The sequence below is a fragment of the Aspergillus fischeri genome, genomic scaffold (genome assembly GCF_000149645.3).
Source record: "Aspergillus fischeri NRRL 181 1099437636245 genomic scaffold, whole genome shotgun sequence".
NCBI lineage: Eukaryota > Fungi > Ascomycota > Eurotiomycetes > Eurotiales > Aspergillaceae > Aspergillus > Aspergillus fischeri.
The window spans coordinates 1,076,599-1,093,057 of record NW_001509773.1 but is presented as its reverse complement, the minus strand read 5'-3'; the positions used below and the strand labels follow the sequence as shown (position 1 = coordinate 1,093,057).

The 16,459-nt window shown below is 51.6% G+C and overlaps 4 protein-coding genes across 4 annotated transcripts, besides 1 other annotated feature; 2 read left to right on the top strand and 2 right to left on the bottom strand.

The window, feature by feature from the left end:
• Positions 1–220: 220 nt before the first annotated feature.
• Positions 221–4,675, bottom strand: aarA (L-aminoadipate-semialdehyde dehydrogenase; the record flags this gene model as incomplete). The annotated part of the gene is made up of 4 exons (XM_001266924.1): positions 221–524; positions 586–910; positions 979–4,258; positions 4,307–4,675. 4 exons carry the CDS (start codon positions 4,673–4,675, stop codon positions 221–223), a joined length of 4,278 nt encoding a protein of 1,425 aa, XP_001266925.1.
• A 190-nt stretch (positions 4,676–4,865) lies between these two features.
• Positions 4,866–4,904: a microsatellite.
• Positions 4,905–5,363: 459 nt separating this feature from the next.
• On the top strand, positions 5,364–7,255 carry NFIA_105150 (uncharacterized protein; the record flags this gene model as incomplete). The annotated part of the gene is made up of 2 exons (XM_001266923.1): positions 5,364–7,108; positions 7,180–7,255. 2 exons carry the CDS (start codon positions 5,364–5,366, stop codon positions 7,253–7,255), a joined length of 1,821 nt encoding a protein of 606 aa, XP_001266924.1.
• A 784-nt stretch (positions 7,256–8,039) lies between these two features.
• On the top strand, positions 8,040–12,300 carry NFIA_105140 (putative xanthine dehydrogenase HxA; the record flags this gene model as incomplete). The annotated part of the gene is made up of 4 exons (XM_001266922.1): positions 8,040–8,273; positions 8,337–8,540; positions 8,605–10,562; positions 10,617–12,300. The coding sequence occupies 4 exons, from the start codon at positions 8,040–8,042 to the stop codon at positions 12,298–12,300; spliced, it is 4,080 nt and encodes a 1,359-aa protein (XP_001266923.1).
• Positions 12,301–12,732: 432 nt separating this feature from the next.
• prm1 (pheromone-regulated protein PRM1) lies at positions 12,733–14,961 on the bottom strand (the record flags this gene model as incomplete). Its single annotated transcript, XM_001266921.1, has 1 exon — positions 12,733–14,961. The coding sequence occupies one exon, from the start codon at positions 14,959–14,961 to the stop codon at positions 12,733–12,735; it is 2,229 nt and encodes a 742-aa protein (XP_001266922.1).
• Between the last annotated feature and the right edge of the window lie 1,498 nt (positions 14,962–16,459).

The following is a 16,459-nucleotide window of genomic DNA, read 5'->3' as shown; positions in this document are numbered from 1 at the left end:
CTATCCACGTTGGGAAATATGACAGCGACGGAGCACCTCCTGAATTACCATCTACAGTAGTACTCCGTATCTCTATGAAAATCGCGCATTCTCCTTTTATTTCCACTTCTATATATACATACATGCACTCGTAATTTTTCTGGTCATACGGAACCGCTCATTTTATACACCAGAGAGAAATGACATCAAACCCATACAAACGCTCCTAGGAAGAAACTTCTCAAGAAGTGCCCCCACGTCCACCGACGTTCGCCAGAGCCTTCTTCTGGTCTTCGCTGAGCTGGACCTCGGGCAATGGACGCGCCCCGGTCGTAGAGGTAGAGGGCGGGGGTAAGAATCCGATCGTAACGAGGTAGGAAGCGTAGAGACCGACAAGCTCTTCGGTCACGCCAGCGCCAGCGGAGGCATCGATGCCGGACCAGGCGGCGTCCGCACGCAGGGAAGCAGCGGCGTGAATGTCATCCAGCTCAGGAGCCTTAGTGTTGGACGGCAGGTCTGCTGTCACAAAGTGGTAGAGGGGCATACTGAGGTAGCAGTTAGTACGTGTTCTGCCCCTGTTGTAACGATCTCCATAGGGTGACTTACAGTGCGTGCTGTGACTCGGGATCATCGTGCTTTCCGTCATTGACATAATGCTCCAGAGACATCTTCCATGGGACATAGTCGACTTGGGGTACATCGTATCCGTAGGTCTGTAAAGCGCCGAGGAACTGGTTGAAACGAAGCCTGGGGTGTCCGGTCACCTGTGCGACACCGATTGGCGTGCAAGGGGGCTGGAAGGCACCGGCGATGACAACACGAGCAACGTGGTCGACGGGCACCATGTTGACAGTGTTGTGGATGTTGGGACGAGCAGAGAGCTGAATGCATCCCTTCATCATTCGAATGAGGAAATCATCCGTGTTCGTGGCTAAAGAGTGAATGTTAGTCAATCTTCCAATCTTGAGTGCAGACGCTGGTCAGGGTATCGATGCTTACTTCCGGTCTTGGAGTCACCAAGAACGTAACCAGGACGAACAATGGTTCCCTTCAATCCTCTTCGGCCGGCCTCTCTGACGAGGTACTCGCCAGCCCACTTGCTTTGTCCATAACCGGTTCCCAGTCCAACGCTGCTGCCCTCCAGATCGTCATCCTCGCTGATACCCGCACCGCCGGCCGCAATGATACGTTCCGACTCAAGCACATAATGGTCATTGTCGAGGACACTGGTCGAGCTGACAAAAGAGAACTGCTTCGGTTTTCCGCTAGCGCAAAGCCTCAAAGCGTCAATGGTGCCCAAAACGTTGGCTGGCTTGAGGGTAGAGTAAGGGTACACCCAATGGACCAGAGCACCGTTGTGGATCACAGCATCCACTCGTTCTGTCAGATCATTCCACAACGCCTCGGACAGACCGAACCGTGGCTTTCCCAGGTCACCGCAGACGCACTGCAGCCTGCTAGTCCATGATTCATCCCAGAAGCCGTACGCTCTGCATGTAGACCGAATGCGATCGAGAGCCTGCTCGTCGCTTTTACCACGAACGAGTGCCACGACTCTTGCCATAGGCGACTTGCGAGTGAGAAGGTCACGGAGGATGTGTGCACCGAGGAATCCAGTTGCACCGGTTAGGAACACAGTAGGCTCGCCCGAGAGCATGTCCTCGGTTCGTTCAGGGAAAGACTTGGGCAGGGTCTCAACCAGCTTCCTAGCATCTTTGGAATATTCATCATCAGCTTCATTGGAAGTGGCCAGAGTATCTGCGGTGGCATCAGCCTCGTTGGCATTACTAGCGAATGACTCGAAGTTGACCAAGCGATCGATCTCGGCAGCGAACCCTCTGAGGGTAGGGCTACGGAAGATGGCATTCATGCTGATGTCGATTCCGCGCCACCTGCGTCTCAGATCGAAAAACATCTGTTGAGCCAGGATACTGTGTCCTCCCAGATCGAAGAATGAATCGTCAGGTCCAATCATGCGAGCGGTGATGTTGGAAATGCGGTTAGCCCAGATCTGGGCCAAAACCTGCTCGGTCTCGGACAGAGTCTGCAAGACGGATGATCTGCGGCGAGGTGCTGCCGCACTGAGTTCGGCAGTATCTGGGAACGGCAATGCAGGCTTGTCGATCTTGCCGTTGGGATTCAGAGGCATTCGCTTCAGAGGAATGAAGACCGTGGGCACTGCGTATGCAGGGAGCTTGCTGCGTAAGTGTTCCCGAGCGTCATCGCGAAGAGGCCGGAATCGTCTGAGCATGCCAACCATTCCTTCGGCAGAATCATCATCTTTGAGGCCCTTGCTTGCGAGCCAGGAGGGCCACTTGCTCATATCTGGCACGAAATAGCTGACCAAAGTCGGCTCCTCGAACTTGTCCCTTCGCACCAGAGTGACGTTCTCCCGGACAAGAGGATGCCGAGAAAGGTGCGTATCGATCTCACCGAGCTCGATGCGGAACCCTCGGATCTTGACCTGATCGTCAGCACGTCCGGAACACTCAACGTCGCCAGAAGGAGTGTATCGGCCCAGATCTCCACTGCGGTACAAGCGATCTCTGGGTCCGACGTAGAATTGTCTCCAGGGCTCGTTTGCGCCCTGGCTTTCAGCCTTGTCCTTCTCGACCCACGTCTGCGGATCAACAAACCAGTTGGTGAGGAATTTCTTCTTGTTCAATTCCTCATTGCTCAGGTAACCCTCTGCCAGGCCACCCGCACGCACGTAGATTTCACCAACTTCGCCAATGGCGCAGATGCGGCTAGGATCGAACCGGTTTACAACCAACATCTGCACGTCGACCATTCCGCGACCCGCCGGAATGACGTCCTTCATAGTATCCAAGAAGCCCTCCTGACTAGAGTAGCTGGGGATTTCATAGTAACTGACGGCACGCTGAGTCTCAGTAGTTCCATACATGTTGACAATGTTGACATTAGGAGCCAAGGCCTGCAGAGAACGGCAGTCTCGCTTGATCAGAATATCACCAACGAAGAAAGCGTGATGAAGAGCAGGGAACTGCGCAGAGGCACCGCCGACGAGAATTTGACCCATTGCAGGAGTCAGATGGGTAACAGTAGCGCTATACTCGCGCATCCACTCCGCAAGTCTCTCGTTCTGGATATCCTCACGAGCCGGGACCAACAGCTGGGCTCCCAGGAAGAGTGGTGTGAAGATATCTCGCTGAATAGGATCGTGAGCGATACCACTCAGCATAGTGAAACGATCATTGGGGGTAAGCTTGAAGGTCTCAGACATCCATGGGAAGTAGTACGCCAGAGAGAAATGACGTCCTCTGACGCCCTTTGGTCTACCCTCAGAACCCGAGGTGAATGACAAAGTCGGGGTCGAGTCGGGCCCGACCACGACGCCTACCGGCGTCGACTTCAGAGAAACTTGATTAGCGAGGACATCTTGACCCTCAACAGATCCTCCAACCAAAGTACCGTCATCCTGCAGTGCAAGCGCGGGAATCTCCGTCCGCAGCTCAAGGTTTTCATCGATGAAAGACCGAACAAGCTGAGTCAATTCGCCGGCTTCCTTGGTGGCCTTCGCGATGTTGATGAGTGCTCGCGGGCGGGCAACATCGAGGTAAATGCACTGCCTCTCAGGGGGGTAGGCAGGGTCGATGACCGAAAAGGTTGCACCGGCCTTGAGAATACCCATGACAGCTACCACAAGGTCAACGCCACGGTAGGCATAAACCATTACAACATCGCCCCTCTCGATGCCAGCCTGGACCAGGTGATGGCCTAGGATATTTGACGCCTCATTGATTTGCCGGTAGGTGAATTCACGGTGAGGAGACTGCTCCGACTTGGTTTCCACCACACATAGCTTGTCCGGATGCTTCTCGGCATTCTGTGCAAAGATATCATGGATGGCTCCGCGAAAGCTGGACCAATGCAGATCTGATGTGGGGTCTGGTAGCAGCGACCGCTGATCCTCCGTCATGAAATCAATTCTTCCAACCGCCTCCCCGGGATTATTAGAGGCGTTCTGCACAATCTGTGCAAGCTGCTTCAGAATGATAGCAATTCTGGCGCTTGAGAACAGACGCTGATTGTAGTATGCACCCAGCTCCGTCTCCGGCGTGGACCCATTCGCGTTTGCAACGTTGACAACCAGGTCGGTGGTTTCGAAGGTATTGGCAGGATATTCTTGCGATGAGGCAGGGGCATCGTAGGCAGCGAAGCGGAACAGGATCGGGGCACGTTCTGACTTGGTCTTTTCCTGAATGTAGGACCGTAGGCTACCCAACGGAACTATATCGGCAGCTCCTTGGTTGAATGCCTATTAGATGGTCAGAGATGGCCAGGAATGAACGACAGTACCACATACATTCTCAACTTTAGAGTAGAGCTGTTGGAAGGTCTCCGACTGATCAATTGAGACCCGCAAGACGAATGGCCGGCCATCTTCTGCTGAGCTGGTCGCAACAGCGATATCCTCATCGCCGGTCAAACGAGCTACGAGAACAACAAAAGCAGCCAGGAAAGCAATGAATCCGGATGATGATCCAGAGAGTTTCTGCAGTCCGGTATGCACATCCTTTGGCAGCTTGAGGGATTCAAAGGCCTCAATTGCTCTCTTCAGATCCGCCTTTTGGTTCTCGGGATAGTCTCGGGTCAGAGGAGACACTGTTAAATTTTGTAGCCTCTGTGCCCATCTCTCGAGGCGATCGTGTAAGGAGGCTGTTTCAACACCCATTATTGCGGTCCAGAGGCCCGAAACTCTTGTTTGGGCACTCGACTTTCACAACTCGGGCTGGATATTGGGTTGACAGAACAGAAGAATATTAGTATGAGTCAAGAGGGGCATCTACAAGAAAAGTGCCGATTTCGCTGCCCCAGGCCCCACAATCATCTTTCTGTCGCGGTCACCGCCTTTTGGGGTTTCAGGCATTAAGGAATCAAGGCATCAAGGTATTAAGGCATCAGAGTACCTGGACTGCCCACTGCTCGCCGCAATAGGCCTAGTGTAGATACTCCCTATTTGTCCTTTACTTATGGATGCGGCGGTGCAGGGTACCTGGTACCTAACTCGTTTAGGATCCGACCATACTGTTCCCGGGCATCCAAAGTACCTCAGTTCCTGATGAGGTAGTAACAGTAACGAAAGGCCTTGGTCAAGGTCAGGCTACGTACACTGTATAGATGCGAATGCTATCAGCGCTCGTTCAGCCGTGCTCATTGCTTGCGATGACCTGAGCCTTCGTCTCGTTTATACCGTTGACTCGTTGCAAATGTAACTGAGAAGCCGAGCAGCCATTACTCTGAAATTTCCACTTGAGTTACCGCGATCGCAAGCGCAACGTCGTTCTTTCCGCACTTTCCTACAGGATTCCAACCCTGTAGTAACCCATCAGAATTTGCTCTCTCCCTAGAAAGAGAGCAAGATGATTCCACATCGAAGCACCGCTCTCTTAACCATTATCGTTTTTGTCGCCCTCGTACTGGTAATATTCTCCTCCTCCCCCAATTCCGCAGCATCAGCATCACCTTCCGGGGAAGCACCGGTCTCTGGCCCAGCGAAATATGTACCCCGGCCGAAGCTCCCGTCTCTGAGCGACTATCACCTGCCATTCTTCCGGCCAGCTTCCCATAAACCGCCGGAACAGAAGAATAGTACCAGCGGCGAGTCGAAATGGTTCAGCAATTTTGCATGGATCAACCCTTTTTCGTCGTCCATCACTCTCGATGAGAACCGTTCCGTACTGCCTCCGCTTCGAGAGAGACCCTACATCTACACCTATTACGAACCGATTCACGGTGATAATAAGGATGCGGAGAATGCTGATGCTCAGCTTCTCCTCGCCTGGCGTCGGGCTTGGTTCGCTCAGGGGTTTAGGCCAGTCGTACTCAGCCGTGGCGAGGCGATGAACAATCAACTCTACGAGATGGTACAGACCTTGAAAATCAATAAAGATCTTGAGTATGATCTGTTCAGGTGGCTTGCCTGGGGTCATATGGGCACCGGATTACTCGCCGATTGGCGCTGTTTCCCAATGGCGCGATATGATGATCCGCTGCTGTCTTACTTTCGCCGGGGAGTCGATCCTGCGCAGATTACAAGATTCGACCACATTAGCAGTGCTCTTTTCGCTGGCGAGAAGACACGTATCAACGATGTGCTCAAGAATGTGGTACAAAATGCCCTCAAGAGTGTGGACGAAAAGGCGAGATCCATGCTGGACATCATCCCCGGCGAGATTTTCAAGGTCGAACAGCCGAGCGCTCTGGCTTTCTACACCTCTGCGACCATCACCACTCACTATCCGACACTCGCAGAGAAGATCGTTTCATCGCCGACCGCCGGAAGACTGGCGCTCGTCGAGCTGGTCAACTCACATCTACATAACACATTCCAGAACTCCTTCCAGGCCGGCATTGCTGTTTTGAAGCCCTTCCCTGAGCATACGACCGCCCTAGTGGAACCCGCCCTGCGCCTTGCCAAAGCTCTCGGCCAATGCCCGAGCTCACCCATCCCCGAATCTTGCCCTCCAAATCTGCAAAAGTGCCATCCGTGCAACCCTGAGCGGCCAATGCATATCAGTCAGCCCGCTACCTACAAGAACTCATCACACGTTTTTACGATAGGCACTCTCCCCCACCCATACACTCTGATTAGCCTGCAGCAGGGATCCGAAGAAGTGACCACTCGACATATTCGCCGCGAAACCGAACGCGACCCATGGCTGACGGAAGTGACTAAAGACCGATTGAGTAGTGAGTTTGGAGGCGCTGCCCGAGCGGTCGTGCTGAAGCAGGCCGTTGCAGACGATTCGGCAATCGGCACTTCATTGTGGATGACTGTGGAATCATTGCCAGCAAACAACGGCCAGGTCCTGCCTTCCGAACTTCTGGACGAGTTCGAATGGCAATTCGGATTCAAGATCCCTCGCAGTGGCCCCACCGAAACCAAGAAAGAAGGCGAAAAGAAAGAGTCTGCGCAAAATACCAACAAAGGTTCCATGCAGAACGCCAACCCAAGCAAACAGGGCATTGAGAAGGAATATGATCTAATCACAAAGGCAAGGGAAGTCTTGAAGAGCAAGGAGACCAACAGGATTGGCATCAAAGACGTGGCTGAAGCTTGGAACCTGGCGGACACTGAAATCTGGCGCTTCGTCAGAGCTTATCGGTACGTGCTTCCATGTCCCTTATCCCCAATGCCTAGGAGACAGTTCATTGACAAGATTTACTACAAATTAGGGCCCGAAGCGTCGTTGAGCGAAAGAAATGGGAGGAAGAAGAGAAGGATTTCGTTGGTGCTAAGGTCAGAGAATAGAGGACCAATTGAAAAGTGTCTTTCAATATTGGACATTGTCTCCTGGCTCGTGTATCCTTTGATACTTAGGAATTTTCTTCCTTCTGAGATATATTTCTATCTTCTTGTGTTATAATATCTGGGTTTATATAGGTGGTAGCCCGTGACACCGGGCGGAGCATATGGATTGGCGTTGCTGCCTGAGGAATGAAATTAAGTCGTCCTCCTCCAGTTGTACCTCTTGTCATCTCCCGATAGTAATAAGAACGGTCAGTAATGTTCAATTGATTTGATATGCACACATGCCTAACAATCTCAGAAAATATGAATACTGTTCTGCGGCTTGCCTCGCAGTGTTGCTCGTCATTGGTAGGAACTCCAACCGTGGATGGAGACCGTTGCTTTCCGCTGTCCAGGTGCGTCGCTCATCGGATGGTGGCGATCCCCGCGAAGGGGGCGATAACAAGCGGGGAGGAGAACCACATAGTGTGATAAGAGGCGATAAACTATTTTACTAGTCTGTGCATCTCAGTTCTGAGCCACTGTGCACATATCCTTCCCATATCACTTTAGGTGATGGATTCATCTGCTGCTACTTGAATTATTATCACAAATATCATCTCCATTGCTCTTAATCCGGATCTCTCTGGTTGTTGATCCGTCTCTTCTATCGCCCGCTGGACTCATGCCTACCAGCTTGTTTGTTTGACTATACACAAACGAAGCTACCGCCTGAGCTGGGAGAGCTCTCCCTGAGAGCATTTACAGATAGGAAAACAGATTCTGAGCCCTGGTTCACACTCCAATGGCGCCTGGAATCTTGACTTCGCCGGATGTGGAGGAGCTACCTTCCAAGGCTGTTTCCTTAGCCCAGTTGACGGAGGACTGGGATGACACAATTCGTTTCTACCTCAATGGCACAAAAGTCATACTCGATAATGTCGATTTAGAGCTCACTCTGTTAGAATACTTGAGAGGGATAGGGTTGACGGGAACTAAGCTGGGTTGTGCAGAGGGAGGCTGCGGTGCCTGCACAGTTGTAAGTCAGGACGACATCGACATCTGAGCCTGTCTTTGCGACAGAAATTCTTACTCCTTACAGGTCGTGTCCCACATCAATCCGACAACCAAGAAGATCTATCATGCATCTGTCAATGCTTGCCTGGCGCCGGTGATAAGTGTGGACGGCAAGCATGTTATCACGGTTGAGGGCATCGGAAATGTGAAGAAGCCCCACGCAGTTCAGGAGCGGCTGGCGATTGGAAATGGCAGTCAATGTGGCTTTTGTACACCTGGAATCGTCATGGTATGCCCTTCGTACACCGCAATATCTCTGTCGGTTAGACTGACCTGACTGATCGTTCTTCTAGAGCCTTTATGCACTCGTTCGCAATACCCCCGAGCCCTCGCAACATGCGGTGGAAGAAGCTTTCGATGGAAACCTCTGTCGCTGTACGGGGTACAGACCGATTCTGGACGCCGCCCACAGTTTCACAGCCACAAATGTATGTGGGAAAGCAAGTGCCAATGGTGGAACAGGTTGCTGCATGGAGAAACAGAATGGTGCAGGAGGGTGCTGCAAACAGTTGTCAAACGATGAGAGCAACGATGGTAGTTCTCCGAACTTTACACCTCCTGACTTTATCAAATACGATCCAGAGACGGAATTGATATTCCCACCGGCTCTCCAGAAACACGAGTTTCGACCCGTCGTCTTCGGCAACAAGAAAAAGAAGTGGTACAGGCCAGTCACCCTGCAGCAACTATTGGAGATCAAAAACGCACACCCTGCGTCTAAAATCATCGGTGGAAGTACGGAGACTCAGATTGAAGTGAAGTTCAAGGCAATGAGATACACCGCGTCTGTCTACGTGGGCGACATTCCAGAACTTCGTCAATACTCTCTCAGAGACGACCATCTTGAACTCGGAGCTAATGTCTCTCTCACGGACTTGGAGTCAATTTGCGACGAAGCGGTTGAAAAGTACGGCCCGGTGCAGGGTCAGCCGTTCAAGGCCATCAAGAAACAGCTTCGGTATTTCGCAGGAAGGCAGATCAGGAATGTTGCGTCTCCCGCGGGAAATCTGGCCACGGCATCTCCTATCTCCGATCTAAATCCAGTGTTTGTCGCTACGAACACTGTTCTCATCGCCAAGTCTTTGAAGGGGGACATCGAGATCCCTATGGACCAGTTCTTCAAAGGTTACCGGTTGACTGCCCTTCCAGAAGATGCCGTCATTGCGAGCTTGCGTATTCCGATCTCGTCCAAACAGGGAGAATACCTTCGGGCTTATAAACAGTCAAAGAGAAAGGATGATGACATCGCCATCGTTAACGCTGCTCTGCGTGTGTCACTTTCTCCATCGAATGATGTGACGAGCGTGAACCTCGTTTTTGGTGGCCTAGCACCTATGACGGTATCCGCGCGCAACGCAGAGTCGTTCTTGGTCGGCAAGAAATTCACGAACCCTGCGACGCTCGAGGGGACCATGAGTGCTTTGGAACGGGACTTTGACCTAAAGTTTAGCGTCCCTGGTGGGATGGCAACGTACCGCAGGTCTCTAGCCCTTGGGTTCTTCTACCGATTCTATCACGATGTGCTCTCTGAGATTGAGGTCAGAGATACAGATATTGACGAAGATGTCATTGCCGAGATTGAGAGAGCCATTTCCTCAGGACAGAAAGATCACGAGTCCTCGAATGCTTACCAGCAGAGGATTCTGGGTAAAGCTACGCCTCACGTGTCTGCGTTGAAGCAAGCTACTGGAGAAGCGCAGTATACGGACGATATTCCTGTGCAGAAGAATGAGCTGTACGGATGCCTGGTCCTCTCGACAAAGGCTCATGCGAAGATTGTCAGTGTCGACACGACAGCCGCATTGGATATCCCTGGGGTCTATGACTATGTGGACCATAGGGACCTTCCTAACCCCAAAGCGAATTGGTGGGGTGCTCCAAAGTGCGATGAAGTATTCTTTGCGGTGGATGAAGTCATGACTGCTGGCCAGCCCATCGGCATGATACTTGCAAGCTCTGCTAAAATTGCCGAGGAGGCTTCCAGAGCTGTGAAGATTGAGTATGAAGAACTACCCGCAATCCTCACGATTGAGGAGGCAATCGAGGCCGAATCATATTTTGACCACTTCCGCTTTATCAAGTGTGGCGACGCGGATAAAGCTTTCGAGGAAGCGGATCGCGTATTCCATGGAGTATCAAGAATGGGTGGCCAAGAGCATTTCTATCTGGAAACTCAAGCTTGCGTAGCGATTCCGAAACCAGAGGATGGGGAGATGGAGGTCTGGAGTAGTACTCAGAATCCCACAGAAACGTGAGTTTTATCCCTTTTCTGCATCCCACTTAATGCAAGCTAACTCCGGAATAGCCAAACATATGTTGCTCAAGTCACTGGTGTGGCAGCCAACAAGGTTGTGTCTCGAGTCAAACGACTTGGTGGTGGCTTTGGCGGCAAAGAGACGCGGTCGGTGCAACTAGCAGGCATTTGTGCCACAGCAGCCGCAAAGACGAAACGACCAGTCAGATGCATGTTGAATCGGGATGAAGATATCGTCACCTCTGGCCAGCGCCACCCATTCCTCTGTCATTGGAAGGTTGGCGTGACAAAAGAAGGGAAACTCCTCGCACTTGATGCCGACGTATATGCCAACGGAGGTCACACGCAAGATCTCTCTGGCGCAGTTGTGGAAAGAAGTCTCTCCCACATCGATGGAGTTTACAAAATTCCAAACGTTCACGTCCGTGGCCGTGTCTGCAAGACGAATACTGTTTCCAACACTGCCTTCCGTGGGTTTGGTGGCCCGCAGGGCATGTTCTTCGCCGAATCCTTCATGGAAGAGATTGCGGATCATCTTGACATTCCTGTCGAACAGTTCCGATTGCAGAATATGTATCAGCCGGGAGACAAGACTCATTTTCACCAGGAGCTCAAAGACTGGCATGTTCCCCTGATGTATAATCAAGTACTGGAGGAAAGCGCCTACGCGGAACGCCGCAAAGCCGTGGAGGAGTATAACAAGAAACACAAATGGTCCAAGCGTGGAATGGCCATCATTCCCACGAAGTTTGGCATTTCCTTCACAGCATTGTTCCTGAACCAGGCTGGCGCATTGGTCCATATTTATCACGACGGCAGCGTCCTGGTCGCCCACGGTGGAGTTGAAATGGGCCAAGGACTGCATACAAAGATGACAATGATTGCAGCAGAAGCACTTGGTGTTCCCCAGTCCGACGTCTTCATCTCGGAGACAGCTACAAATACTGTCGCCAATACATCCTCTACGGCAGCGTCCGCCAGTTCGGACCTCAACGGCTATGCCATCTTCAACGCGTGCGAGCAGTTGAACGAGCGCCTGCGTCCGTACCGTGAGAAGACGCCCGGGGCCAGCATGAAGGAGCTCGCCCATGCAGCCTACTTCGATCGGGTTAACCTCTCCGCTCAAGGCTTCTACCGTACCCCTGATATTGGGTACGTCTGGGGGGAGAACAAGGGTCAAATGTTCTTCTACTTCACGCAGGGCGTGACAGCTGCAGAGGTAGAGATTGACACACTAACCGGTGACTGGACGCCTCTGCGCGCCGACATCAAGATGGACGTCGGACGCACCATCAATCCATCTATAGATTACGGGCAGATCGAGGGCGCTTTCATCCAAGGCCAGGGCCTCTTCACCACCGAAGAGAGTCTTTGGCATCGTGCCTCGGGCCAGATCTTCACCAAGGGCCCCGGAAATTACAAGATCCCTGGCTTTAGGGACATTCCTCAGGTCTTCAACGTCAGTCTTCTAAAGGACGTCGAGTGGGAGAACCTCCGCACCATCCAGCGATCGCGGGGTGTCGGTGAACCACCGCTATTCATGGGCAGCGCTGTCTTTTTCGCCATCCGGGATGCTCTCAAAGCTGCGCGCAAGCAGTGGAATGTCAATGAAGTGCTTAGCTTGCAGAGCCCGGCTACGCCCGAGCGCATTCGGGTCAGCTGTGCGGATCCCATCATTGAGAGAGTGAGGGTCACGCCTCGAGAAGGAGAGAAGAGTTTCTTTGTTGCGATTTGATTATTGTCTTATGATGAGGTTGTGGGCTTATGATTACGACATTTTGGCTATATACATGGCATTAAGGCTTTGCTCTCTGTTATATTCTCGGGTACAGATCTATATATAACCATTTTCAATGCTTGTACAGCGATTATAAGTGTATGAATGACACGACGCAGCGATCTGCATTTTTATCATACTCGAGTATTGTTTGTATCCAGTTTAATGCTCAATATGTTGGTTATTTTGTGAATCTAAACTGAAGTGTGACATCCGTACTGCAGATGTCTTCAATGGGACACGATGTAAACGAATGTCGTACAAAGTAGAATAACGTGCATAAATGGGTATGATAGCAACGCTTCACGCCAAAGATGCTACAATGCAAATGAAAAGCACCAGGGGAGAGGACGAACCAGACGCCAGCGGATCAAAATCCGTATAATCCCGCTACCGCTTCTCCATGTCATACTCGACATAGCTACTTCCCCGCAGGTCCGCAGCGCCGTCCACCTTGAGCGCAGACCCGTATTGTCTCTCGCCGGCAAACCCCAGTTTCTCATCCTCATGGTGAGTGCTGCTCACGGGGACAGCACGGGAAGCCACCACGGTGCTTGTGGAGGCCTCATACCGAGGAGCTGGAGCTGGAGCTGGAGTAGGCATCGAGCGAGCGTCTGTGTTTGTGTTTGGAATAGCCGTCAATGGTACGTCGATGAACCCTCCGGCGTCTGACTCATGGCGGTTGACCCGGGCTCCTCCTCCCTCACCGCGGTTTCGGTCTCGAACCCAGAACAGACTTAGGGCTCGGACGATGCCGACGAGCGCGATGAATACCCAGATGAGGATGATGACCGCGGAGATGATTGTCTCTGTGCGAACGCCGTCTTCGACCTTGTTGACGACCCGGATGACTACCTCGGTTATTTTGTTTGAGGTCTGGTCGCCCGCGTCAGCGAGGAAGCTGTCTGAGGGATTGGAGCTATTGCTGGAGATGCTGGCCGCCGCCCCGCGGGAGAAGGTATCGTTTGGAAGTAGAGGAAAGTCGATGTGCGCGTGGTCATGGACCCAGGTGAGTCCCTTCTGGATACCTTGGACCTTGAGTCCAATGAGACACTCGAATACGTCCATGAGAGGCTCGTAAAGAAGGGTTCCGCCGAAGGTGTCGTTGAGGACGCCGGTCGTCTTGTCGACAAAAGTGTTGAGCGTATCGTTTAAAGCGGTCGTGCTGGTGTTGACCCAGCCAAAGACGTTCTCATTCAGGTCTTGGTTCATGTGTCCAATCACTCCGTTGGCGTCGTTGGCCCACTCCGCTGAGGCATTCTGTAGGCTGTCGACGACCTTGTCGGCAAACGCGCCAACTTGCGTCGATAGTTCGGGCACGGTCTTCTCGACGGCTTGCAGAAGCAGGTATTGACACAGACAAGAGAGTAGTCCGGCTACTCCGAGACAGAGGACGAACAACGCTGCGGGTGTTGTTGCATAAGCAACCGCCCAGCGTACAAGAATCTGCCTGCGGCTGTTGCTGAATCTACTCGCGGCTTTGATGCCGGCTGCGGCAGTGTACGGCCGAGACACAATGTAGACAACGTCCATGGGGTCGTGCGCTTCCTTCCTGACTAGTTGGGAGCGTTCCTTCATCGAGCGCCAGCGGCGGATCTCCTGCCATGCCATTGGGACGCAAGCCAGCGTTGCCGCAACGATGAGAACAGCGATGAAAATCTTGCGCGCTGTCATGACCAAATCCGTCACGCTGTCGAAGAACGAGTCTATACCGTTGTTGCCCTCACAGAACGTCAGCTGTTCCTTTGCTGGAACCGGTAGCAAAGATCGATCGAAAGTGTATGTTCCGAGAGATTCGTTGACGAGCTTTTTGACCTCTTCAAACGGTGTGCGCAGGACCGTTTGTGTGAAATTGTTGACTTCATCAAAGGTTGGAAGGGAGCTATTGAGCTTGTCAAGCCCTTTATCGATTGAAGAAGGCAGCTGGAGGTTCTCCAAAGCGCTGATCGAGCTGTTGAGGTCCAACGTTGGTACGCTGGCTCCAAAAGCACTGGCGACGGTGTTCACACCATCAAGGAATTTGTTGAATGCACTTTCGAACGTGCTGACGGCTTTGCCGATGTCGTCTCCAACCTCCTTAACAGTGGAATTCAAAAAGTCCGCGGCCTCTTCAATCACGCCCACCGCAACATGCACGCTGCCTCTAACCGCCAGGGTGAAAAGACACAGATAAGTCTGGTACAGCACTTTGATGATGAAGAGGACCAGTTCTTCGACACCAGTGATGGTAAGCATCAGCATCGATTTGAGGCCGCTCACAGCCTTCTCGACTCCGCTTGCCGTTAGCTCGTTGACACCTTGGGATAAATAATGGGGCATAGAAGCCATCGAGCTACCCATGGATTCGACGCTCGTGCAAGCGGATAGGGCTTCCCGTTTCGCTGTGCTCATGTCTGCCTGCAGACCTGAAGCAGCCAGCAAAACTCTGACGAGCACAAGAAGCAGCAGGATCGTCCATCGATTGATCCATACTTGCGATAAGCGAGCCCTGAGGCCAAGGTAAGGGGTCAGACCGTCAGGAGGTAATGTGATTATATGTCCTTGGTTCGGATTCGGGGCGTGGGCTGCGTAGGGTGGCAGAAGAGGAAATATCGATCGACCAGATCTTGAGAATAACATGCTGAAATCTATATGAAGAACAACGTTGAGCGATAGGCGTGCTGGTTGAGGTATGTAGTCGCAGACAGAATGTGCAGAGAGAGGAAGTGAAAGACGAAGCTGAGAATATAGAGGAATCTGCAAAGACCAAAGAAAAAGTTGACCGGCAACTATGGACTTCAAAAAGAGGAGGATGAATCAGTCTATTGAGAGCTCATGACGCATGCTCGAGTCTATCGAAGATGAATGAAAGAAACTGTCGCGACAAAGAGTACAAGTGTTAGCGCTTGTCAAGACAACAACAAAGGAAAGGCAACAATGACTTAATAAAGCACAATGAATAGGAAAATCGGGGCGAATAGAATTTATATCTGCAAAGCAGTCGCCTATTTTCCCATTGTAATGGAAATGTTCTCCTTCTGACCTGAGCAGCCATCTGAGACATCCATTTAGAAGCCTGCCGTCGAGCCCGACCACAACCAGGAGGACCAAAAAAAGCAGCTGCTACTCCATAGATCAAGATAGATCTAAGGTTTCTGCACCCGGGTCGTTTCATCTTGCGCGAGATGCTGAGCAGCTCATCTCAGTGGTTCTTCAGAGCGCTGGCAGGCCAAATATAGCCTCCCACGGCCGGCGCTTAAGCTCCAGGATCGCTCAACCAATCCTTCAAGTAGTGCAGCAAAACGTCAGCCAATTAATCAGATATTATAAACTAAGGCCTAGTGGAGTTAAGTGGGAAAGAAAAGCAAGGGCTCTTTGTTCGCTGCCTTTGACATCTGCAGACCTGCTTCTTGTTCCATTTACCGCTGGCCTGCCGGAGGTTAGGGTATCATCTATCATTTGACTGGATATGAGAGATAGAGGGAATAACTTGACATGGCAAAAAATACTGTGAGAGAGTTATTTATATTCATTGATGAATATATAACAACTGCTGTTCCACAAGAAAAGCTTCAAGATGCTGGACGATGGTTGTAGGATGAAGCAATGGCATTTGCGAGGGCGACTGAAAGAAGCAACTACCACGTGATCATAGGGACTGCACGTACAATCAGGCAGTTAAACATTCAATACTAGAATAGTACAGATTATATGATGAATTAAGAGGGTCATGGACTGCGAAGTCTGCCTAAAGTGCTTAGGACCAACCAGATATTCCGTTGGCATCCAGGTCTCCGGGACTTCTATAAACATATGGGATGGAGATGAGTACATCATAAAATCCATATATCCGAGACATGAGCCCTAACACTTGGATGATCAACATTGTCCGCGTAGAATCAAGAAGCTCGATCGTGAGAAGGGCTGCTCGCTGTGATCCAGAATCCAGCCTCTGCGTCTGTATATATCTATGGGTCACAGGAACAGGAAGATGTTGTCTATAGGACTCAGACAGACTCTACCGGAAAATCAATTGGTCACCATTGCCATGGCGATGTTAGTGAACAAGAACACGGAACCTTTCCCTGGTAGACTCTTTCATCTCTTTTACTCCTTCAGAGACCCTCTTTAGGAAGAG